General features: G+C 40.0%; 2 protein-coding genes across 2 annotated transcripts in view; one reads left to right on the forward strand and one right to left on the reverse strand.

Annotated features, from left to right (window-relative positions):
• Nucleotides 1-25,135, reverse strand: part of LOC127362650 (rhomboid-related protein 4) — a 424,067-nt gene that overhangs the window by 68,942 nt on the left and 329,990 nt on the right. The window lies entirely within an intron of this gene.
• The window catches only part of gpr4 (G protein-coupled receptor 4), a 46,419-nt gene that overhangs the window by 17,396 nt on the left and 3,888 nt on the right, over nt 1-25,135 (forward strand). The window contains exons 2-3 of the mRNA XM_051398640.1: nt 20,916-21,647; nt 23,850-24,114. Of these exons, the coding sequence (XP_051254600.1) occupies nt 21,519-21,647; nt 23,850-24,114 (394 nt within the window). The 5' untranslated portion in view covers nt 20,916-21,518. The remainder of the gene's footprint in view (nt 1-20,915; nt 21,648-23,849; nt 24,115-25,135) is intronic.

Consider the following 25,135-nt stretch of genomic DNA (forward strand, 5'->3'; position numbering starts at 1 on the left):
GTCATCTTGTCTAACATGTATTGTGGTGATAGACGCCATGTTCGGGCTGCGCTATAACAGCAAAACATCCTGTCCTGATTATTATTTTCACTGATATTGTATCAGACATTTTAGCTTAGGAAAAACTAACACACTAAGAAAGTTTCTTTTGTTGTTCTTTGAGGAGAAAATGTGCTCAGATTAATCAAAACCCACATTAAATAAGAACACACATAGAAACAAAAAACCTGGCATGAAATAACCAAGCAAATTAGTCACAAAGCCGTAAATTACAAGCAAACACATGCTGAAAACCTGCAGCCATCTGAGTGCCTCCCTACCCGTCTGTCTATCCTTCAGGAGTTGCCCGTTGATAAGGTTAACTGGCCACGGGGACAAATGAATGTTTAGAACGATTGTGCTTACACAAGGGGACCCTGTACCTCTTTCCAGAATTCATTAGCACATACCGAGAGTTCAACACATGAAAATGGTCAGATAAAATCCTGCTGGCCTGCAGAATAGTGGACTGCTCAAAAATGCATTGGGTGGTGAGGCGTTCCCATAATATTCCCTACTGTCTTAACCAGACCAAAGATTTGAGCCTTAAACTTTACGTTCAGGTTTCCAAACTGCCACAACATAGAAATGACTCTATTTTAGCTCTTTAAATAATGAGCATAATATTCCTGCAGAACCCAAAAACTCTGAGTCTCCAAAGGAAAAGGAGGCACTGATGGATTCTCTCACAGACACTTGCAACATGGACGTGCCAACTAAGCCCACTATGAATGCAGACCTCTGAATATTTGTCGGATGTCACGGCCATGTATTGAGAATCTCCAGATCTCCAGTTGATCTGGGATCTAACACAATTTCTTCAGTTTTACATACATGGATGTCAAAATGATGCTCATGACATCAGACCACAAACCTGTTAACTTGACCTTTTATAGCTGCTGTCAGAGTTGCTTGTGAGTAAACTGAGAATAGCTGTGTCATCTAAGATTTTCACTACAAATGGATAAGGCTGGAAGCTGACACCATCATCAAGTGAGGAGCCCATGTATTGCTCAATGCTATATCAGAGAGTGCTAAATTCATTTTTACCACTTATTCACATAAAGATTCCCCTTTAGCTGAACATTTTTTTAAGCAAGATGTGTGGCTGTAAAAAGCAGAACTGAAATAAAAAATCTGAATGGTACAGTATTGTAGAAATTGTGTCATTTGTGCTTAGATTTCTTATGTAAGCAAATTGTTAAGGATCTACAGATCATTACTCCACCTCCCTATGTAGTTCCTCTCTAAGGATTTCATAAAATTGGAAGTTAAACCCAGTTGGCCTATAATCACTATTTTCCTGAGGAGGAGACTTTTTGTGAACTGGAATTATACTAGATTCTTTCCAGAGCTCTGGCACTGTGTGTCTATCTACAGAAAGCTGAAAGAGTCAGGCCGGTGTGAGTTCCTCGGCAAATTAAAGAAAAGCAGAGACGCCATCCATCCGGCCCCATTTCTTTGTTAATATGTACGGTTTTAATAACAGTACATGGATCTATTAAAATGATGTTGTCACAAACGTTGCAAATACTAGGGAGTATTACATTTGAGCACATTTTGTTGTGTCTGTTCCTGTTTGCATGCTCTTCTCTGCACAATAGCTTTGTGCAGCTCTCAGTCCTTCAGCCCCACTGTCTCCTGATATAAGCAGTCATTGATTGTGATCATGGCAAGCGGCTAGTCTGAGTTGCCGCAGTAGGCCCTTGGGTATGTAATTCAACTGGTTTGGCAATGGTGACACTCTGCAGTCCTGCAGGTGAAGGAGCTCAGTCCTGCTGTATATTAGCTGACCCGAGCTGGTGAGCCTGTTTGTGAAGCATTGTGTAGCTTTAATAGACGGGAGTAGCCATGTGAAAAGTTCCATTCTTCTCCATTTCATTCTACACGTATCCAGCTTACAGTCCAGACTGCACTCACTCTCAATAAATGTAGTAACCATTGCACCAAACAGTGACAAACAATAAACAGAAAAACCTGCAAAACAAATGAATGCACACCTCCCTATGGTGTCGTTCATCAAGCTCAAACAAGCAAGTTTGTGCAGTTATGAAGGTTTGCTGAATCCAACTTGAAACACAGCCTCACAAGCCTATAAAAAGTAAGAGAGGTTTAGGGTAAGAAAAGAAAAATATTCTTGCATGAGCCCCATTGTTCTTAGTAGGCTACCGTGTGTGAGTACATTGAGCACCACTGGAAACCACAGTCAAATTCTCTGTATGCACAAACTTACCTGGTCAATAAAGTTTATTCTGAGTATTTGATGCAGAGGACAAAGAGGAAAGATGGAGAGACAGAGACACCCTGTAACAAAGGACCAGATTTGAACAGACAACATTACACACACAGTTTAGAGCCTGTGACGCGTTCCAGTCACCATGTTGGCACCAGTGCAACAACTTCCTGCTGAGCTTTACAAATATGACACAGGTGAGACAGTATGACAGACATGTTCTGGCCTCAGCTGATGGCATACACTGACGGCTGCACTGCGCTGACTCACACTCTGCAGGGACATTGCAGTCAGATGCCATAGTAGTGCATTTTACTCCAAAGATATTACAAAAACTGATTACCTTGCTGGAGACTGAGCCTTTCTAATAATACAGTCTGGGTGTTTGGTCCAGATATACCCAATCATCTTCACTGTAATCTAATCTGAAGTCACTGTCTGTTGTGACTCACCTGTAGAAGGATTAGGCCTTTGATGGATCGTTGCAACAAACGTAACCCTGGGCGGCAGCCCACACTGCTGGTGACAACTGTCTGTCAGCACTTCCTGTAACACAGTAACAATTTAAACAAGGTGCTGGACAGATCATGGAAACTGTAGCGAATTATATTTTCAGCACACTGTGAAATAAGTTGAAATTCAAGGAAACAGCAGGGGTTCTCAAACTTCTCTAACATGTGACCACATTTTTAGATTCCAACAGAAACCTCCACAAACTCCTTCAGGAAAACTTCAGTCTCATGTGAGTAGGATAAATATAAATGAAACTGGAGCTTTGTTCATCTTTCACCAGCCAGTGTTCTGTGCGTGGTACACTGGCACTATGTGGAACTTGTGGAACAAAATGCAATGTAACATATAATATAAGTATCAATAAATCACACTTGCAATTGGAGTCATTTTCAAAAATAATTTTTATTATTGCTGAGACCTTCAAAATGTTGTGTCTGCACAGCAGCAGCATTGTAATTAATGAACCTGATCAAAGATTCAAAGTCATGCAGGGATGGAGGAGATATGAAATAATTTGCCCCTGTGGTTGCCAAATGATGAATACTTTTTAACTAGCATAAACAAGAGGTCAAAATTGTCCAAACTGACCTCATTTCATAACAGGATATCCCTTAAACTAGCTCATCTCAGCACCCGGGTGCTGTTCATGCAGTCTCACGGATGCTATAAGGCTGACTGACACACCCAGAACATCTGATACACCACATGGAGCGGAGCCATCATTCACTTTAGTTACACCTGTGCTTCTCCTGCTCTGAATATCTGCTGTGGTACAGGTCTATTAAAACCGCCTTAGACATATTCCCAATAATTAAAATGAATTTACACTTTAGTTTTCTAAAAGCAAACAGTTATCTGAAATCTTTTATCAAGGCAAACTTAAGTTTACATGAAGGCCCTCTGCAGCTGTTTCGCTCCAAAACAGCTGCAGAAAGACACAGGAAGGGGCCTTTTGTGTTTTTCATATTGGGTGAGGAAGGCAAGAAGGCTACATTGCAGTGTTAGAGAGCATTACTGAAAGCAGTATTTAAAGTTTTGCTTAGACAAGTAGCTTTGGCAGCAGTAGCATCATGTTATATGTTGTACTGTGCATTGTGAGAGAGTACAGTTCTCTGTGCATAACCTTTCCCATACCATAACAGACATATGGGTAATTTCATTTTAAGCCTGACACAACTAAATCAGATTTGTGAACTGTTTTACAGCTGGTTTAGGACTGCAGCCGGTGGCATCGTCAGCGACCCTCCTGCCACCTCTGGTCATTTGTCTTGTGTAACATGAGCGCTGGTGTTACAGCTGCTGGCCTGCTTCCATGTGACACAGCAGATATGTCTGAGCTCAGCACAGATGTTGTGTTTACGCTAGCACACCAAACACGCTAATTCTGTGACTATCACAGGAACATCTCAAGACCAGCTGCCGGTGAAGTGTGATGCATGAAAGAGGATGCGGTTTAATGGGTTTGAGGGAAACATTTATTCAGTTTTATCAACTGACATAACCACTGACATAACCACATAACACAGCAAACACTTTTAACCCATGTGACTTTTTACGGTCCTGTTGGATAAAAATGGGTATGTTCTATAACTATCACTAAAAGATTAATATTGTTTTGCTACCTAATACCTCATTTAAATCAACGACTTTCCCTTTTTGTAAGCTCACCTCTCCTACAGAGTCATATTACTGGTCTGGCAGGATTCTTCACAAAAATAGCATCTCTTAAATGAGCTGGAACTTAACAACAGCTCATCTTTCAACTATATAGATAACACCTGCAGCCAATCTGCAGAAGCATCACTGGCATCTCCTCCGCAGCACCATTACTTTCATAGCTTCTGTAATGTGACACCAAAATAAAATTACAGTTCTATATTTGGATGATATAAAGGCAAGGTGTTTGGGAAGCTGTGAGTGTTTATTGGTGCGTTTCTTTTGCTCAGTGCTCGAGGGAATTACAGTAAGAACTGTTGATGCAGCTCAGACTCCCACGAGCCTCGCTGGTGGAAAATAAAATACGAACAACAAGCATCAGCCATCTGGAGGCTGCTGTTCATGAACAAACAGTTGCTCTCTGGCTTTGGTAAAACTGAAAATGAGCATGACTTATATGTTGTAATAATCCCTCATTGCACAAGAAAACTGTGTTCATGTACAACTATGGTCAAAGTTAATCCGGGAAGTCGGTCTGTGAAGTGTGATGGATGTTTACAACAGACAGTCTGCGTAATAAATTAACTGTTTGCCTTCCTTTTCACTTACCACCGGTAAGTTTGATTGCCAGGGTTTTCTTTCATCCTGTCTGACTTCTTTTTAGTGACGTCACCACAAGACCCAAGTTGCAATCACCCGGAAATGTCCTTTAAGATACCACTTATTTCTGCTTATAATACATCAGTGTCTAGAGTTTTCCTTTTAAATGATGACATTTAAATCAACAGGGTTGGGCAGATTTCTTTTGACACTGAACATTCATTTGAATGCATTTTATGTGACAAACATAGACATTTAGTGTGAAACACATCCAGTATTTCCTGTGTCTGATTGTGTGTGCACATAGCTGTATTTCCTTGTCCTTTGTGTGTCTTGTCAAGTGTAAACAAACCTCAGGTGACCTTGTTGTTTGCTGGCTGTAACAGCGACTAACAGAAAAAACGTAATCTCCTCCATCCCGTCACTTCTCCACCTTCCCCTTATCAAACCTCCACCTTCTACCACTTGATACTGACATTCCCTTTTTGTGCACTAACTCCCTTTTTCCCTTTGGGACAGTCATCCTTTACCTGTCTCGTCTTCCTTCCATTCTTCTTCGCACTGTTTCCTGCAACATTAACTTTTTCTGTGTTGTTTTATGCAGTTCGGTTTAAATCAGTTTCATGTATTGCTCCAGTTGAGACGTAGTATTTCCTAATGCCTAGTGCGTGGGGGGTTGGTTTCTCAAGGTATTCGACTATCTGAAAAGCACTTCTGATGACAGCACTAACATCAGTCTCAGTTCATCCTCTTGTTAACATTAAAGGAATTTGGAAGGAGGGGAATGGTGATTAGAAGACTTGCTGTGGTCATCCCATGCCCTTTATATGGCCTTGTTTAAAACACACACACATGCAAATATTTGTACTTCTATAAATGGTGAGGCGCATCATTGACATAACACCTTCCTTAGTCCCAAACACTAAAACAAAGAACTGCCATAACCATCCATACCGGCTGTGAAGGAATGTACTTTCTGTTATGAAGCTGTCAACTTTCTCCCAACAAACCTCTCCTTTTCTCCTCTCTGTGTCTGCTCTCCTTGTTTCCTGTCTCCTCTCCTCTCCTCTCCTCTCCTCTCCTCTCCTCTCCTCTTGCTGTGTTTATTGTTGTGGGGTTCGACAGGATGATGCCGGGGCTTTTCCCACCACACTTATGGTAGCTGACACCGAGCCGTCCTCCCTCCTGTTTACAACTCCTTATGACAGTCGGGGCCCTCTGGGACGCCTGTCTCAAGCTTGGAGCCATAAGGACAGGAGACACAGCCCAACTGCCGTCTCTGATGCTGTTGGCAATCATGACTGTTTTACATTATATTGTCTCTAATTTCCTGAAACCTGGCACCAATGAAAACCTGACACGTAAGCTAGGTGGGTGTGTTTCAGCAGTTTTGATCAAAGAAAGGTGCAATCCTGCAGAAAAAAATGAAAAAAATGTCCTCAATTATACAAATGGGGTGGACAAAATATCCAAAACACATCTCATGATAATGATAAAACTGGACAATATGGTCTACTGTATTGCAGGACTGTTGTATTAGACTGCAGTAGGTTTAACTAGGTGCACCTGATAAATATTATATTATATTACATAAACTTGTTTCAGTGCTGTACTATAGTTGTATTAGTTGCTGTAACAGCTCAGTATTCCCTGGATGTTTTATCTAATCTAATCTCACCTCTTATCTTTACTGTCATATGGACGTAGTCACATGGGAAGGTCTGTTGTAAAGCTGTTAAACTTTTGTTTTCTTTTCCATAAAAGTTGTCAGTAAAAGTGAAATGCTATCATACAAAGATGGTGTGTTTTAAGTGCACCATCATTGATGCTGCTGGTTAAAAACATGCTGTAGTTAACCACCTTGATATTTCCCATAAACATAAACCACAGCTACCGTAGCTGTGCTTTGTTGCTTTTCTGCTCTGCAGTTGTTGCACAGATCTCACAACAAACAAGTCTGGCAGCGTGAGGGAGGTCCTCTGAGGAACTGACTGTGTGGAGGTAATGGTTTAATATACAACCACTAGGTTAGAAGAACAGCTCTATCTGATGGAAGATTTGGGGCTTGGTCAATGATGATGCACAGAGGACGACAGGGTTTTTCTGCACCTGTTTGATAGTTTTCTGACTTGCTGTTAGTTTGACTGCAAGATCAAAAGATGTTTCTAAAAAAAGAAATACCACATTTACCATATGGACTGACTGAAATCTTAGTAACAGAAACTCTCAATGTGACTGCTGCTATAACCTTTGCCTACACATATAAAGGGAATATGGCATGACACTGGCTGACTGCTATGGCTGATGGATGTGGTGAGATGATAATTTGTCTCTGCTTGCATAGTTTTTTTTTTTTTTATTTACATCGTAGTGCTGCAATTCTTCAGACATTTATGGTATCGTCTGACATGCTTCAAAAGATATCAAATACCCTGACACAGATTTTGATGAAAACTTTATTAGGCCGATGTGAACAACGCAATGTTGCATGAAACCTGCAATACAGTGTTTTACTCCAGTGTTTAGGGGCCTTTAGGACACACAGTGCATTACAAGATGCAGTGCGTTAGCAAGTTGCATGTTTATAAGTCACATATGTTTTTATTCAGGCAGAATCTCACTCTTCCCCCCCTTCAAAAAAAAAGTTTTCACATTTATTAACTAATGGAACATTTTTTTTTAAAAGGTGTGTGTGTGTGTGTGTGTGTGTGTGTGTGAGTGAGAGAGAGAGAGAGAGAGAGAGAGAGAGAGAGAGAGAGAGAGAGAGAGAGCAGGCATAAGAGAAAGTGGGCGAGTGTAAAAGCAAAACTAGATGCAAGCTGAAACTGAACATCAATCATTTCTTATTTAATTGAGGTTAATTACTTGAGTAAAAATAGCAGCAGATAAAATTCAGAGTTACTGGTGACAGACACTGCTCAAATTTCATTCGCCAGACTGTCACAAGATATCCTATTGCAATCATATCAGATACAGAAGTTACTCCTTACACAAAAGCACTCACATAATTACACATTTTCACATCCATAGAGCCCAAGTGTAAGAAAAAAAATATACTTTTTATTTCTAAAAAGATACTTTGGGCTGCAGTTACATGTACATGTGTAATGCAAGAGTAGAAGATGATTAAAATCTTATTTGATTATCCGGTGAAAACTGTGGACAGGATGTTACTTCAGATGCTTGTCTAAAAAAATGTGCAAACAAAAAAACACAGTCTGTTCAATGCTATTTTTTGTGATTTCATCAAGCAGTAGGAGCATAAACAGATCCTAATCAACGGCTGAGCTCTATTGGTGGGATGACATGTTGGCTGACTAAATGTGATTTAAAATCAGTATTTTTCATTCCATGTATACAGTACACGTGGCTGTTGTGGAAATCATCCAGCTTGAACCATGATAAACAGCGAACAAACACTGAGGGGAATCAAACTATCCGTGCTGTCAGTGTGAACTGTGGAGGCGGCTGCAGCCTTCTGTAGCTGTCAGTGACTGGCTCCTGAAGCTAACACCCACATCCACCCCTTTTCTCTATTAGCCAGAGTGTCCCTGTTGTTCACTGCCAACATGTCTGTGGTCCACGAGGCACAGAACAACACATAGTCTCATCCATCAAAAGCTAATTTAATATATCCAATGAGCCATTTGAGTGGCAGTCAAGATAAAAGTAACAGGTGAACATGTTCTTTTGATTAATGAAAATCAAACCCTGTACGTTCAAGCATAAGTTAGTGCACACTCAAAAATAGATGCACAAGAGAATGCATTTTATTTCCAATAGTGTAAATTTTTAACGTCAGGTACGTAATACATTGTAGATGTTTAACATTTGATCTAAACTATAGCTTCTGATAGTTGACAGTACAAATTTGTTAACCTGACTGCACCAGATGGTTTGTTAGACAGAACCAAAGAAAAGTTTGAAAAAATACTTGGCAGGTGATTGGATGAACCATCTGTCTATCACCGTCTATCACAGACCAACTTCAGCCAGATCAGATCAACAAACCAATCAAACTCTTACAGGAGAGAAAAGCCTTCATTGCCATTATTTGCTCTTCCTTTAATAAAGAAATACTCTCCAGTTCTGATATAGCTATCTACACTAACTGTCATTACTCTTGAATGAACAGTGTCTCCTGGCTGCAACGCACCTTTTGTACCTTTTTGGTACGAGTTTTCACTGACTTCTTATTGGTGTGTATTCTCATTACACAAAAACAGGGTGATATGTAGCGTCGGATGTAGAGCAATGGGGTGGCAAGAGGGTGGCATGGAGACTTTAAGGGGAGGCAGAAATTAGGATCTTTTAACTAAAAAACATGACATTATTGTGGCACATGAGTAAAGCTCTTTTAAATAAACTTCAGTCTATCACTTGAAAAATGGGGCCAGGTTTTTTTTTAGGCCACCCCTCTAGATGTGGCCCCTATAAACCTCGTGAGACATGTCATGTACATTTAGAAATGCTATCTTCTACTGTCAGTCATTGTTGCCTAAAGACTGAGGACATCCAACATGGGCTGATCATGTGAAGAATGTACGGTTATATTTAAAATTGAATAATATTTCAGAGTTGCTGAATCACGAGCACATGATTAGTTTAATGTTACAAAACTACACTTTTCTTTTAGATGTCCTTTGATGAGATCATTGACTGAGCATATGATAGACGAGAGTGAGAGTAGACAGGGCAGTGTTTTATTGTCGCTGTCCAACACTAAACCACTAAATATGCCAATTTTATGGAAAAATGTGTCTGCTCTGGATCCAAGTTGTGACCTAGATGTGAAATATTCACCCAGGGTTGCCTAAAAAGTGCTACTCAGTGACACAGCCGGATGCACATGACAAACAGCAGCTCCCAGCCTAAAAATATATAGTACTGTAATAGAACAAGCTTGCTTTAAAACTATGTTATGTCTCGTGTGAGAACATAGAGACCAGTACACTGGAAATCTCTTTGGCTTCTTTTAAATTTTAGCCACCAGCATCATCATTGTGTAACAATAATACTGACTGTCAGACGAAAGGTTTCTGGGTAGGATGGAAATATGATGCTTTGGGAGCGGCCCTCACCCTGGGATCTTTGTTTCTGTACAAAACCTTGTCCTAATTTCCTTTAATTCCCTCAGGACCTACAGATTCCTCCTCAAATATTCCTCCACTAGAGCATGTTCTTTTATTTTTCCCCAAGGAAAGCTGCTTATGACCAGAGGGTTGCCAGTTTGAGTCCCCAGAGGAGTTGGTGAAATCACACTCCACTCTGAGCATTAACAACGACCACTAAACGTTTTCAACAATGGAATACGCCTTTCATGTCCTCCTAGGAGTACTGCAATCACAGGCAAATTGTTTGAATAGATTCCTGGGAGGAAAGTACCAGGCCCAGCTAGGTATATACACAACATAGGATCTATTGGCAGAAATGGAATATAATATTCATTGGTATGTTTTCATTCATGTATAATCACCTAAAAAAAAACTAAAAAAAGTTGTGTTTTCGTTACTTTAGAATGAACCCAAAACGGACAACCAAATGCTGGCTCTAGATAGGGCTTGGAAGGTGCACGGTATTCAGGGGGTTGCAATTTGCAACTTCACCTCCAGATGCCAGTAAATCTTACACACTGGACCTTAAACATTTGAGGTACTTTGTTGAGTGGAGGATCATTTTAAACAGAAATACAAATAAAAGGAAAAATGTATTATTAAAAGAGAAAATCATTACTAGATGGTCATTTATTCCTTTTATAATAAGATCATAATTACCTTTATAATAAGGACATAATTACATGTTAACAGGCAAAAGACCATTCACAAAAGTAATTGGATGTTGAAATGGAAACAGCAACTTGAAAAGGAGAGTGGAATAGAAATAATCTGAAATATAAAATTAAGTTTAAATGTAAATACTTAAATTAAAAAAATAAAATTTTGAAAATGTAAAAAAGTAGGAACAAATATGTAAAATGTAAATAATCTAATTAATGTCTTAAATGGAAAAGCACAAAATGTATAAGATAAACAAGAGAATAAAAACAATTTATAAGAGAAAAGGAAACGGGATTAAACCTGAGGTCTGTGTGCTGACTCTGGAAATTCACTTTACCTTCAGCTTTAACTTTAAATCAAAAAGGACATCTGGAAGAGTGGAGACAAGCAGTATTTCAGCAAAGAAAATTCACGTGTTTCTGTATACGTGATGACGGACAGAAAACGGCATCCTATTAATGTGGGAATGTAGCAGCGTGTGGGTCTCTGGTGTGCAGTATATGTTTTACTAGCTGTTGTCAGGGTCCAGGTCAGTGGCCTCATAATTCATTTAATTCAGGAAGTGAATTTTCTTGAAATCTGATAAACTGAGAAACTAAAAAAACTACAGTACTATGAATTAATGTTTAATTAGTCCGCAGAACAGTTTAAAACAGTTTCATTTGGTGCTGACTTAATTAAACTGCCTTAATCTCAGTCGTGTGCTATTACAGAGCACTCAAAACCACCATCTCATTGTCTGTGGACAATAACAGTTGCCTACATGTCACCAACTGGATAAATAGTGGAGTATTGCAAGGGTGCCTTTTCCAATGAAGCCTTAAACTAAAAATAAATACTCTTAAGGTGATGCAAGGAGTGCTTTAAATTGAAAAACTTTTATCAGATGCACTCAGGCACAGTTTGAAGTCATTTGTTCAAACTCTTTAGTGTTTACTTCATTCATTGGTTTAGTTTTTCACACAGACACTTCAAATTCTGGTGAGTCTTTTGCTCGGACAGTTGAGCAGACAAACACAATCCACACTAGGAGTGTCAATGCTGAAGAAAGGCCTGATGGGACATTGGGTTGTCTGAATTTAATAAACCAGTCAGAATCCGATTGGGGATGAGCTTTTACTGTGTTCACAGAAAGAAAGTGTGACGTCATCCCGTTTGCTTGAATTCCTCAGAGCCGTCCCACAATGCAGTGAACAGACACATCATCAGCAGACTGCTTGCACTACAGACTGCTGACAGAATGCAGGTTACATGGAGGTGACAGTACAGTGTCTTTTTCTGACATTCATGACTGATCCCTCGGTGCACTCTAAAAATATGACCACAAGATGACAATGAACTTGATTAACCCCTGCTAGAGGACTTCTGACGAAAATATCAAAAGATTCAAAATAATTTAAATGTTGGGAAGTTGAGGTCAAGAACATGGGTGGGAAAAAGCTCCGTAGTGACCCTGCTGATATCAGTTACTGCTTGGCTGTAGTTCAAGTTCTTGTCCCCATTGTTTCTCCTAGAGACCAAGAGAGACTTTGAAAAGGGCAACAGAGATTTGGACTGAGAGTGAAAGAAAAAATAATCTGATAGTTTTATCATGGATGTTCGAATTAGACTAACTAGACAAAGTACGTTAAAAATAGCACAGGCACACCCATCATGTTTATAGTCAAGTTGCAGTGACTGAAACCTCTTTGCTGCCAAAACTCCAATCTGGCACCTGGTTACCATGATTCCCCTAAACAAGTTAGTTACGACTCCATGTGACTTATGTCTGGTTTATTTATGATCACACATTCTGGATCTAAACAAACCCAATACAAATATACAGTGAAGGAAATGTTTCCACTGTGGTTTGAGCCAAAGAAAATGAAGTGTAGGCGTGATGACACCCTAGGGATCGACCCTCAGATGACACTCACGCTGTTAATGAGGCTTGGTCACAAGGGTAAAACAAAATAACATCAATCGTTTGGCCACAGAGCTTTCAGATATCAAAGATAGCCTGAACTGAACTTCTGTGGATGGCAGCAGTTGTAATAGGAAAACAGACGTGCTGTTTGAGTCGTTCCTCTAATGAGGAAGTGAGATCGCTCTGTGGTGCCCGGTGTTCCTTTAATCTCCCCTCTGACTTCAGTGTCTACACTATCAGGGGTGATTCCAGGATTCCCTAACCTCTTAAAACCCACTCTAACCCTCCCCTAACAGGTTGAATGACGTGGCACAGGGGGAACCAAGAACCAGTCGGCATCAATACAGAAGTGAAAACTGGCTTAGAAAACACCGGGTGCGATCTTCATGTGTAACTATTTTATATGGATAGGACAAGCAGTTTTGTTCTGCTTAATAAAACGGCATTAACCAGGTCATGTTCTGAATTTGACCTGTTGCTGCAGGTACATGGCTGTTGGTGTAGCTCTCATGCCCCTCTCAAGCTGGCTCTGACCTGTGCTGGACTGTACTTTATCTGTCTGACACTGACATGGTTTCTTCTTAAAGAAACCTTGGATATCCTGCTGTGTCTGACTCTGTCCCCATTTTTTCCACTAAATTCTCCCTAAATTGAATACAAAATATTAGGTCACTAACTTAGCCATTAGTATTACACAGAGCTTCATTTGATAGCTATGCTCTGGTCTGATTAAAGGCAGAATCATTCAATTGTTAAGCGGTTTTTGGATATGTAAATAGAGCAAATAACTCGTATGACTCAGGGGCTTAATTTCTCCCACTACAGCCCGAAATAACGTTGTTTCGTTTCTAAATAAACATAACTTATACACCATTCTACAGCTTAAAATTCAGAACGTCATTGGATGAGATCACTATGTTAATCTCAGACCCCACATTTCAGTGTTCACCGCTTTATGGTAGCCTACATAGTAGCTACGTAATATTATAATGGGAATCTTGGGAAGCCATTATACTTGTGAGGGTCGTCTTTGCTGTAGCTATCCACCGTCAGTAGGCTACATCACTCACCCACTCACCAATGCATATTATTGCAGCAGAGAATGACAACAACCCAGTTCACATATTTCAAAATGTATAAGTGAGTGGGTACGTGCCATGAACAGAGGCGCTGTGCTGTTAATTTGCCAAGAATTCTCGAGTCGTGTCTGTTTGACGGTTGTGAAAAACGTGGTATTTCTGATTCTCCTTCACAAATCAAGCAGCTATTGACAGCACTCTTGCTCAATGGCACTGGAAATGGACACGCCTATGTGTGGGCAATATGTGTCCTAAAAATCTAAACCATTATCTGCCAGTAATACTGCCTGTGCTTGCTGAAGATTATCATTGTTTCGCCTTTGGTCATTTTCAGCATTTTCAGTTGTTTGAATGAATGAGGACAGTGAGGTGACTGGGTTGCGTGTGTTTGTGTCTCTGTGTGTCCTGGAAGTGACCGAGTTTTGAAGTGTAAGAGGTTTGTTGACATGTTTGATAGGGTAGCATTAGTGTCTTCCTGCTTCCACTGTTTGACTGTCAACAGGAATGTTTGGCAAACAGCCACGCAGTTACTGCCAAAACAGACACACACACACACACACACACACACACAGACACACACAGATACACATACAGGTTTGTACATCGGGATAGTTCGGGTATTTTGAAGTGGTATGTGAGGTACTTTAAATATTCAGTGTATAACCTACAGTAGGCGGTGGTCTGTGACCCCAGTTTGAAGAAGCAGACAGGAGCACCGGCACAGAAGCGGAGCTATGCACTGCTGTGGAGGGATGCTGCAGAACAATATATTTTAGGCCCAACTTAAAAGAATCAATATCTTTTTACGCGTACGTTATATTAAGAATATTTACACCGCTTTACCTCGCCGCCAGACAGCTTTTTTCTAATGCCACAGGTCGCCTACCGTTAACCACCATGTTTTTACAGTAGCCCAGAAGGGACAAACCAAACACTTGCTGCAGATAGGGTGTTTCTTGAGTTTCATGAACATAGGCTTCATTCCCAGGCTGTCAAATACAGATGCCAGCGGTGTTCACTCAGTTAGTTGCAACCTGCAACTTCACCACTTGATGCTACTAAATCACATAGTGGTCCTTTAATTTGTTAATTATATTTTGCATGACTAATCCGAATCTGTAAAGTAACTAGTAACTACAGCTGTCAAATACTGTAAATGTAGTGGAATAAAAAGTACAATATATCCTTCAGAAATGTAGTGGAGTAGAAGTACCATGAAATAGAAATGCTCAAGTACAGTAGTAGTACCTCAAAATTCTACCACTGGTATTGAGTCACATGACTGCAACTTAACCTTATCAAACCATGATGTCAGTGACTTTGATTTTACTTAATGATGACGTTAACAGCTCGACTTTGACTTGTAATGCTGCTCTGATGTATGAAAGAAATCTGTCAAGCATCTTTGACTGTTTGACTTGCGTGTCATATCTCATATTTTATTGTTTATTGTTCCTCGTCGCTCTGGGAGTTTTAGTTTGCGCAGGTTGAGTAGTGATATTCAGAGTTTAGTTACCTGGATCAAGACCATGAGAGCCAAAAGTCAGAACAATGGGGGAGTGTAGCAGGGAAGTGAAAGGGAGAAAAGAACAGCTTAAGTGAAGGACAGAAAAAGTGGATGTGTGTGTTTGGAATCATGTCCCATAGCATACTATGTGTAGAGTGTGTATGTGTGTTTGTATATGAGGGAGAAAACATCTGTTTGTGTGTGGTATGTTAGAGAGAAAATGTGTGTGTGTGTGTGTGTGTGTGTGTGTGTGTGTGTGTGTGTGTGTGTGTGTGTGTGTGCGTGCTAACCAGCATGACGTCTGCATGGTTGCCTTGACCTAATCTCCTCTGGCAGCAGATCAGACGCTGCTGCGGACCGGACGGCACCGAACAGGTTGATATAGGCCTCCATTGTACACACACACACACACACACACACACACACACACACACACACATTCCTTATTCTTAATTACTAATAAACCTTTTGAACCACTTTCCAGCTGTGTGGCCTCAAACCTTTAGTTTAGTACATCCCTGCAGAACTGTACTTTATGTAATACCAACCTTTTTCCCCCCATAGAAATACAGAATGTTTTGGCAAATAATCTCTTAAATATATGCACAGGAAGAGAAAGCAGAAAAGCTGAAGAACAGTAGCCAGTATTATACATTATATAAGACTTAGCTACAGTGTTTTGTAAAATGTCTTAAGATGAGTCTTACTTTTTAAATCCACTGTCATCTTAGCCACAGAGAACACGGCTACACACAACTTGAGTGAAACAGCTAAATGTAAAGTAGCTACAGTATATAGTCAAGACGCAGACAATAAATTCAAATGCACTGCAGAATTATTTCCTTGGTGTATCTGTATGAATATATGAATATAAATAACTTTTTTAATTGTTTTCTTTTGTTTGTAGCATGAAGGGACAACCGTGTGTTGTATAACGATGAATAACATTTCCTTGATCCTTGTTAAATGGGATCTAGGAAGGCTTTCTCACAAAATATTTAAAACAACAGCAACAACAACAATTAAACTAGTGACTAATAGTTTTTATTTATGTATTCCCGGAGAAGGGCACTTCAGTTAAAGATGACAAAGCAGTGTGAGTCTGTACAGTCAGCACACGCTGCAGGTGTACGTAACGTAACCTCTGTGACTGCGATTGAGCGTCGTGACTCGGTTCAGCAGCCTGTGTGTCAGAAACAGGCTGAATGTTTGACCGCTGATGAGCCCGCCAGCTGCTGCTAACTGGGCTGACAGCGTAAAGGAACCTCCCAGGAGGACAAACACACACACATATTCGTCCTCACATGTAGGCACAAACACAGTGCATGCACACGCACCACAACAGCAGCGGAGAGTTGCTTGTGTGGGGCCATCGCATGCAAACGCTGCGTGATAAACATCTGTAATTGACAGAACAAACCACATTTCTGGTGACAGGTGGGACAAAGATAACACAAGTGATGTTTGCTGCATGCTGTGAAAAACAAACGCATGTCACCCCGTATTAGTCATTTCGCGTGGGTAAATGAGGACTGACAACGTGCCCTTGAGCAAGACACAACACCCCCAAAACTCCTCCTCTGTAGCTGATGGACACAGTGAGGTCACACTGCAGTCTGAATTGACTTTATCTCACATTAAGGTAACAATCTTGAAGATCTCTGTTTCGTTCTCTTTGGCGGCACCTATGGTGGTAAGCGATAATTGCAGGCATGTTTTTGGACCTGACTCCCCAGAGATCCAAACTGTGTCGCCTGTGTGACCAGTCAGTTGGCAGTACATTGTCGGTGGTCATCGATAGTTTCTTTGTTTGTTTGGCCAGAGTAGTTGTTTACTCACATAGCAACGGATAAAACATACGCTCCTTCACACGAGAGCTGAAGAGCGAGTCTGTCGTGTTCGCTCCGCCTACCCTCTCCGGCGTGCCAACTACTGCTGGGTGATGGAAAATGCATCACTTTTCACGAGAATGTCGCCACCAACACCCAGTTTGTAATAATGCAAATTCAAGTGCTTTTATCAGGGGGCCAAATGCTCAATTACCAGTGTGTTACCAGATTGGGCGATAGATAATGACTTAACAGACATTTATTGAAATAAAAAGCTTCCAGATTATTACTTTAACTCAATTTGTATTTAATTAGAAAGTTCCCATAGCTCAATGCGAGCCCAAAGCCAGAATCACACCCTGTCCTCCACACACACTGAGAGCAGACTTTATGCAGTGATAAGGTTGATTGGCAGTGATTTTGTCACCGGCGTGTGGCCCCGCTGTTTTATCTAGTGAGGAAGTGAGGCCGCTCTTTGGTGCTCAGTGGTGACAGATGTGATCTCAGTTGTTTGATAGTGGAGCGCTGTGGCTGCAGGGTGGAGCAGCAAGACACAAAATGTTGTTTTAATGATGCTGTAAATGTTCATTCCCAGAAAGTTGCTCTGGTTAAAGACATCAAATTGAAGCTAAAAAGTATCTCAGTATATTTACTCAACTACTGTACCAATGTCTAATTCACAGCTCCAGTGGGTGGGATTTAGTAGCATGTAGCGCTGCAGTTTCTGATTGGAACTCCCTCGCTTCACCCTCTGTTGCAAGCATGAAACACGAGAAAATTGTGTTAGTTTACTCAACTTTTTAACTTCCCCTTTCTTTCCACCACTTATAATAAAAACTGATAGTGAAATGGACTTAGCGTTTTCATTTTCAAATTGACAGACATTGTAATACCTGAAGATTCAAGTTCACTGTAGTTGAATCTAATTTTGGCAGTAATGTATTTTCAAAACGGAAGTCAGATTTTATTTATTATACATCATGCACACACAATGTGAAATGTCAGCTGGAGAAAACGGGCTAATGCAACACACGGTAGTTTAACTCCTACTTGCATCAGGCTGCTGGAGAGTTTCTCTGTGGTGGAGTTAGCAACATACTCAAAGTACAAATAATGGTCCTAAAACATTTTTGGGAAGGAGTGAAGTTTCCCTAAAGAGCTAAAAACAAAGCCTTTTTTAGTCTTGCTAGCTCAGTGAGACAGCTGAGGCACAGCTTGCTTGTTTCAATGTGGAATCCTAGCAATGCAAACTAAAGTTTTGAGAGGATTTAAAGAAAAAACAAGACAATTTACCTCCAACAGCCACTGAAACCCTGGACGCAGTTACAACGTGTGGAATGCTAACAGGAGCTTGTATGTTGATAACTTAAATCTCCAATGTGAAACCTTTTTGGTAAAGACAATTAACCAAATGTACTGTCAACATTGAAATACCTCTGCACTGTGGAACTGATGAGTGTGATGACCCAGTCGTGGTTAAGCTTATCAACATGGGTGTTTCCCCCAACAAAGACTTATTTGACAATGCTACCGTGGAAATGACCTCACTTAGCCCTGTGTCTCTTTGTGTGTTTTCTTATATGTTTGTCTTTATGACTGTGGTACTGGGTGGGCTCTGTACAAAGTCACTGTTCCACACCAGTGACTGTCACATTATGGCAAGCAGAAGCTGTTTCCTTCACAGATCTTTAAACTGTTTTGATGTCTGATGACAGACATCTTTGAGGCCTCTTGCTGAGACTTTTAACCAGGAAGAGGACACTGACTCAGCATGCCTGCTTTTTCTTTGGAAATAGACTGCTTCATAGTCATCGAGTCCACATGTTCAGTCTCTCTCAAGAGCCTTGATGACCTTGGCATCACAGGGCCCTTTCCATTTTGGACACTGCATGAACTATTATTATGCATAATATTCAGATCTAACTCAGCTTTGTACTCAAGGAATCATACGACTGGTTTGCTAAGACATTTGTGATGTACATCCATGCTCTCCAGAGAAACTCATTTTCAACTTTACACAAAATTGTAATGCACATATTATACACGAGATAACTACTGGCCAGATTGCCATGAAATCTGCTGTGGATATTGTTGGTCCACAGAGGATGATGATTGTGCCTTGCTTAAGATGATGAAAAAAACACAGCCTCTGGTGGGTGTTCGCAGGATTTAGCTGATATGATTCTAATTCTTAAATCAAAGTTTTACTTTACACTGATAAATATTTAACTGAAATGTGTAAAAGCTGCAACATGCACTTAGCTCTTTAAGTTGAAAAACCTTCACAGTAAATTCTGAAGTCTATTGATCTACGAGGAATGAAAAGAAGCTGCAATATGCTTAAACTCTGGAGGAAAGCAGTTCACAGTACTTAATATATTCAAGTTAAGTGATTGAAAGCATATGTGGACTCATATCAGCCGTATGCAAAAAATATCAAGGCAGTCCAAGATGTATAAACAGAAACTGAGCTTAGGGTTGAGAAAGTGAGAAGTTGAAGAGTGTAACTAAGACTGACCTCCCATCCTGCTCTCTCTCTCTCTCCGCTGTACATGTATATATTCAGGTCATGTTTACATGAAGGCTTACATAACTCTTATCATTATGTCCTGGACTCTCTGTGTGCCATCTATGCAAGGTCTTTTTGTCCTTATACGATGTGTCAGCATGTTCTGTGTTATCATACCAGATGTTAGAAAGTCACCCAGATAAATGTCTGCTGTTTCACTTTACTTGCTGCATTAAGTCTTCCTCTGTGTGGGCCCATTTCTACTCTTTCTCAGTCCATCGAGGCAGCAGAATTCAATCTATTAGAAGAAAAGGGTTTGACTGTATGTGTTGAGGGTGTGTTCATTCCAGGGAGTTTTGTTTTCACCTCAAGAGGGATTCCAATCACTTCAAATAACCAAACCAAATATCTAAAAACTGCAGGTCTGAGTCTTGTGACAAGAAATCGTAGTGCATTAAAGTATGTAAACTAAATGTAGAGCACTGCAAATAAATACAGGAAATGAGCCTGAAACACAAAGTTTGTTGTAACGTAAGGAGGGCCTGACATCTGACAGGGCAAGCAAGCAGAATGAAGTGAGGACAAACTGCCGTCTTGACTGATTTTCTGTTTCTATTTCTGCATTCCTGACTCATATGTGTACTGAAGAATGTAAATGACTGCACAGAGAGCATCATGTTTTAGCTATGTTTTACCTGCAGTCATTACAAACTCATGCTGCCGCAGTCAAACATTGTTCAAACAGAAAGAACCTTTATTTTAAATTCCAGTAAAAAATAGATACCAAAACTGTAAGTGTGTATAAAATGATGCACTTGACGTCCATAATACCATACTACTTCCATTTGTTTGAATAGTCTTTTTGGTTTGAATAATAATCTAATCTTAATAAGGAGCTGGAATCAGCTCATGCTGAACATATATGCCAGACAAACAGTGAAAGCGAAAATATAAGGTTTTAAAGACTTTCATTTATAGATGAAATAGCTAGGATTGCCCAGATTTACTTTATAAGATTCTGTTTGTGTTTTTTATAACTTTTATTTAATTTATTTAAATTAATTTGACAAGTCAAGTTGTTGCCGTTTTTATTCCATCCTCTTCATCTTAATTATCTTACTGTTATTAGTATCATTATTTTAGGTAGGGCATGAACATAACAAGCAACAAAAATCAACATACAAATTGTTATTTTCTTTTCTTTTCTTGTCTTTTTTTATTATAAAGCATCATAATTTAATAGTCTCTCTCTCTTTCTTTCTTGCAGATGCTCAGGAGTCAGCCCGTCGGCTCCGGAGTGGTGAAGAGCACTAAAGTCATTCCTGTGTTTCAGTGCGAGATCCTAAAGTGTCATCAGGGCCTTGAGACACACCCACACACACACACTGATGTTCAGCCTCGCCTTCTCACAGTGGACCTGGCAGACCTCTAATCTCTAAAAGATTGATGAGGCCCTGTCCAGGCACAGGAGGCCTGGCACAGCGTCGATAAGGCAGCTTTCATTTCACCACATTTTATCCCTCGCTCCTTCCTTTCTTCTCCTCTTCTCCTCTGTGCTGAGGGACGCTGGGGCTGGCTTTGAAGCGTGAGAGAGGATTATGGCGCACCAAGGCCCCCGGGCGAGAAGGACACTGTTTTAAACAGGAACCATGAAATGCCCCGGAAATGACAGTTCTGTTTTCTTCTGTTGCTCCGTGTTGGACAGCCGTGTAGTAGCCGAGCAGGACGCCAGGGTCGGCATGTCACTGTCAAACTGCTGGAGCTGGAATATAGTGAAACTACAGAGGGACACTCAGAGCTGAGAGTAGCTGAACACACATCACACACCTGCACACACACAAACACACTCAAGAGCGTTCCACACAAGACAATGTGCAACATCTCGTTCTGTGATGTGGACAGCAAGGTGGACCAGTTCTTCCAGCCCACGCTCTACATCATAGTCATCGTTCTGGGGCTGCCCACTAACTGTATGGCCCTGTGGGCTGCCTACATGCAGGTGAGGAAGACATACACACACACACACACACACACACACACACACACACACACACACACACACACACACACACACACACACACACATACCTGATAACATGACAAAGTGGTTTCAAACTGTGGTGAAGGAAGTATTCAGATCATTTACTTAAGTAAAAGTACAAATACTCCTAAATAAAAGTCCTACATTGAAAATGTACTTAAGTAAAAGCATATGAGTATAATCGGGACGATGCACTTAAAGTATTAAAAGTAAAGATACTGAATGCAGAAGAATGTCCTCTGTGACTGTTATATTGTTATATGTTACATCATTAGATTAGTATGACTCATGCATTAACATAGTAGCAGGATTTTACTGTTGTAGTTGGTTGAGATGGAGCTCAGTTTAAACTCTTTATATGAACTGCAACTAAAGATTATTTTCATTATGGATTCATTATTTTCTTTGTAAAGTGATTATAAAGTTCACAATGCTTGTTTTGTCCAACCAGTTGTCCAAACTTCAAGATAATGAAAAATAAATTAAACTGACAGGGAACCATGAAATGATTTTACATGAAAAATGACAACAATTATCAAAATAGTTTCCAATGAATGTAATGTAAACCGACTTTGTGAACTTATTCAATTATCTTTTTATTATACAATCGAAATATCCTGATTTTATAAGCTGTTTGTATGTTTGTAAGCATAAATGTTAGCTAAAAAAAGTACAATATTACCCTTAGAAATATAGTTAAGTAGTAATTAGGTAAGTCATTTCAGTAAATGTACATTACACCAGTGGTTCAAACCTTGTTGGGTTTGGTTCAGTTTTGTTTTACTATAAAGTAATAGGTAACATCATTAACTGTGTAACAAGAGATTGTCCATGTAACCTGTCTGACACTGCATGCTGCATACAGTCAACAGAGCACGGGGATATTTTCCCATAAGGCATAAAACATTTCCAGCATTTCCCACAGGCTGTCAGTTTGCTTTGGCAGCAGCAGAAAGAATTGTTATTGACTTTTCATTCAAGCGAGATCATTAACTCATATTTTTTTAAGCACAAACGTCATTAAAAGTGAGTAACAATTCAACTTCTGATTATTGTTTTGCTTCTCAGCATACATCCATCTCCTTTCAGTTTGAGGCCTGGCACTGACACTCAAACACAACTCAAAAGAGCACAGGTGCATGCTGTCATAGGTGGATTATGGTTATTGTAGTTCCAAATCACTCTTCAGTGCTTGGCAGGGTTAACTGCATTGCTGAGAGTCACCAGTTTCATTAATGACAAAACCTGAACTGAATTCAAAACATGAACATACTTGGTGTTCTGTTTATTTACCGTGGCAGTTCTGCCTAAATATTAACATTGTAATATCAGTACTGCTTGGGAAACAGAGCTGTCTCCAAGTAGCTTGGTTTCCAAGTGCTGACAAATCCAATTTGAAAAGTTTAATCGGAGGTACACAGCGGACAAGTTGAACTGCTGCCTCCAAAATATCTGCACCTCTCACTCTCCTTTACAAGCTTTTGTTGTGGTTGTACATTCTTGACTTGCACTATTTTACCTATTTAAGTGTGCTTCTTTTTCATGGCATAGATTACTAATGTATAATATTTATATGAGACTTGAAACAACAATAATACATTCAGACCTAATCATTTCTCCAAATACTTTGCATTTGTTCCATGTTTTGACATTCAGACAGCCAAATGATTTGCAGCTGATGGAAATACACACATCATTTGCATTTTATTTTCTCCCCCATTTTAAGTTTGCCTAAAAGGAAACACAGACACTGTTCCCTCAGTATATTTGACTTTTGTTTGCCTTGCACTCCCGTCTTCTGCACAGTTTTCTTTCTTTCTTAGCTTATTTATTTATATTTTAAAAGTACTTTATTTTTGTGTATGATTTTTGTGTGATTTGTATATGTATATGTATATTTGTATTTTTTTATGCACCAACACACCAAGTCACATTCCTCGTAGGTGTAAAAACCTACTTGGCAATAAAAAATTCTGATTCTGATTCTTATGAAAAGCACAAAGGTTTAAGAAAACATGAAACACTCTCTCGATCATCGCACATGTGCATTTCTCTCTTTCATCCTTAAACTTTAAATCGTCATCGCTCTCACATCTTTCACCCCTGTCTCCCTACGCTTTCCTCCCTTCATCTTTCCTCTGTTTTCTCTCCTCCCTCTAGGTACGCCAACGTAATGAGCTCGGCATCTACCTGATCAACCTGTCAGTGGCTGACCTCCTCTACATCACCACTCTTCCTCTGTGGATCGACTACTTCCTACAGCACGATGACTGGATTCACGGTCAGGAGAGCTGCAAGCTGTTCGGCTTCATCTTCTACACTAATATCTACGTCAGCATCGCCTTCCTCTGCTGTATATCACTGGACAGGTACCTGGCTGTGGCATATCCTCTGCGCTTTGCCAAGGTTCGACGAATCAAAACAGGTATGTACGATTCAGGATGGGCTTTTCTTCTGAAATAACACATCCATCCTAACACCAATTCACATCAAAACTAATTATGGTACTGGCAGATTAGTGTCCTTAATATCAGGAATCTAATTTATAAACTTGTCCTTGCAATTGTGGTGTTCTTATTGATGAATCCAAAATAAAACCTTTATTGGACGAAAAAGAAAGAGTCAGTACTTTCCAATCTGACCTCATCCTGTTTTTGCAGGGTAAAGATATTGCATTTGACTATGAGTTCCTCAAACTGTGCTACTGCTGAGCCCAGAGAGGATGTGCGTCTTCAAATCTGTCATTCCTTGACATAACAGGAAATTCAGTCTGTGTGGAGATAAGATCAATCCCATCATCCCGTCAAAAGAAGTTTTTATAAATAACTAATTAAACGAGGATGTCTGCTAAAGTCATTACTTTTAATAAAATGTGATGATATGTAACTTAAGCTCAGTTTATAAATGAGGCCCCAGACTAACTTCTTTGGAAATATTTTTTGGACACTTTTGCATGGAAGTCCGTGATAGTGAGGCTCCGAAATACCATTTTAAAATATGCGGTATCCGCATGGACAGGATAGAGTTCCTAACATTTCACAGCATTAGTTCTCTGAGAGTCTCTTTCATATCCAAGCAAAACTGGTACTGTAACAGAAATATCCCTAATTGCATTGAAACTGAATCAAATCAAATCAGAAATCAATTGTGAATTGGAATCAAATTGATTCTATAAATCAATGGTGGTGCCCAGTTTTATATAGTGCAGTATTCACACATGCTATATCAGGGGTCAGCAACCCGTACTATCAAAGCTGATCTCGTTGCAGATCAAGCATACCAGTAAGCCAGCAGCACTGGTGGTGAAAGCAAACAAATCTGTCCACCCACTAAATTCTCTGTTTTCCTCCACAACCTTTATTTTCTTATATTTGGAAACGATAGCTAGAATAGCTAGGGATACTCAAGACTAGTACTCTAAACTATAGAGTAAAGGCGCCAGATCA

The sequence above is a fragment of the Dicentrarchus labrax genome, unplaced genomic scaffold (genome assembly GCF_905237075.1).
Source record: "Dicentrarchus labrax unplaced genomic scaffold, dlabrax2021, whole genome shotgun sequence".
In the NCBI taxonomy this organism is placed as follows: domain Eukaryota; kingdom Metazoa; phylum Chordata; class Actinopteri; family Moronidae; genus Dicentrarchus; species Dicentrarchus labrax.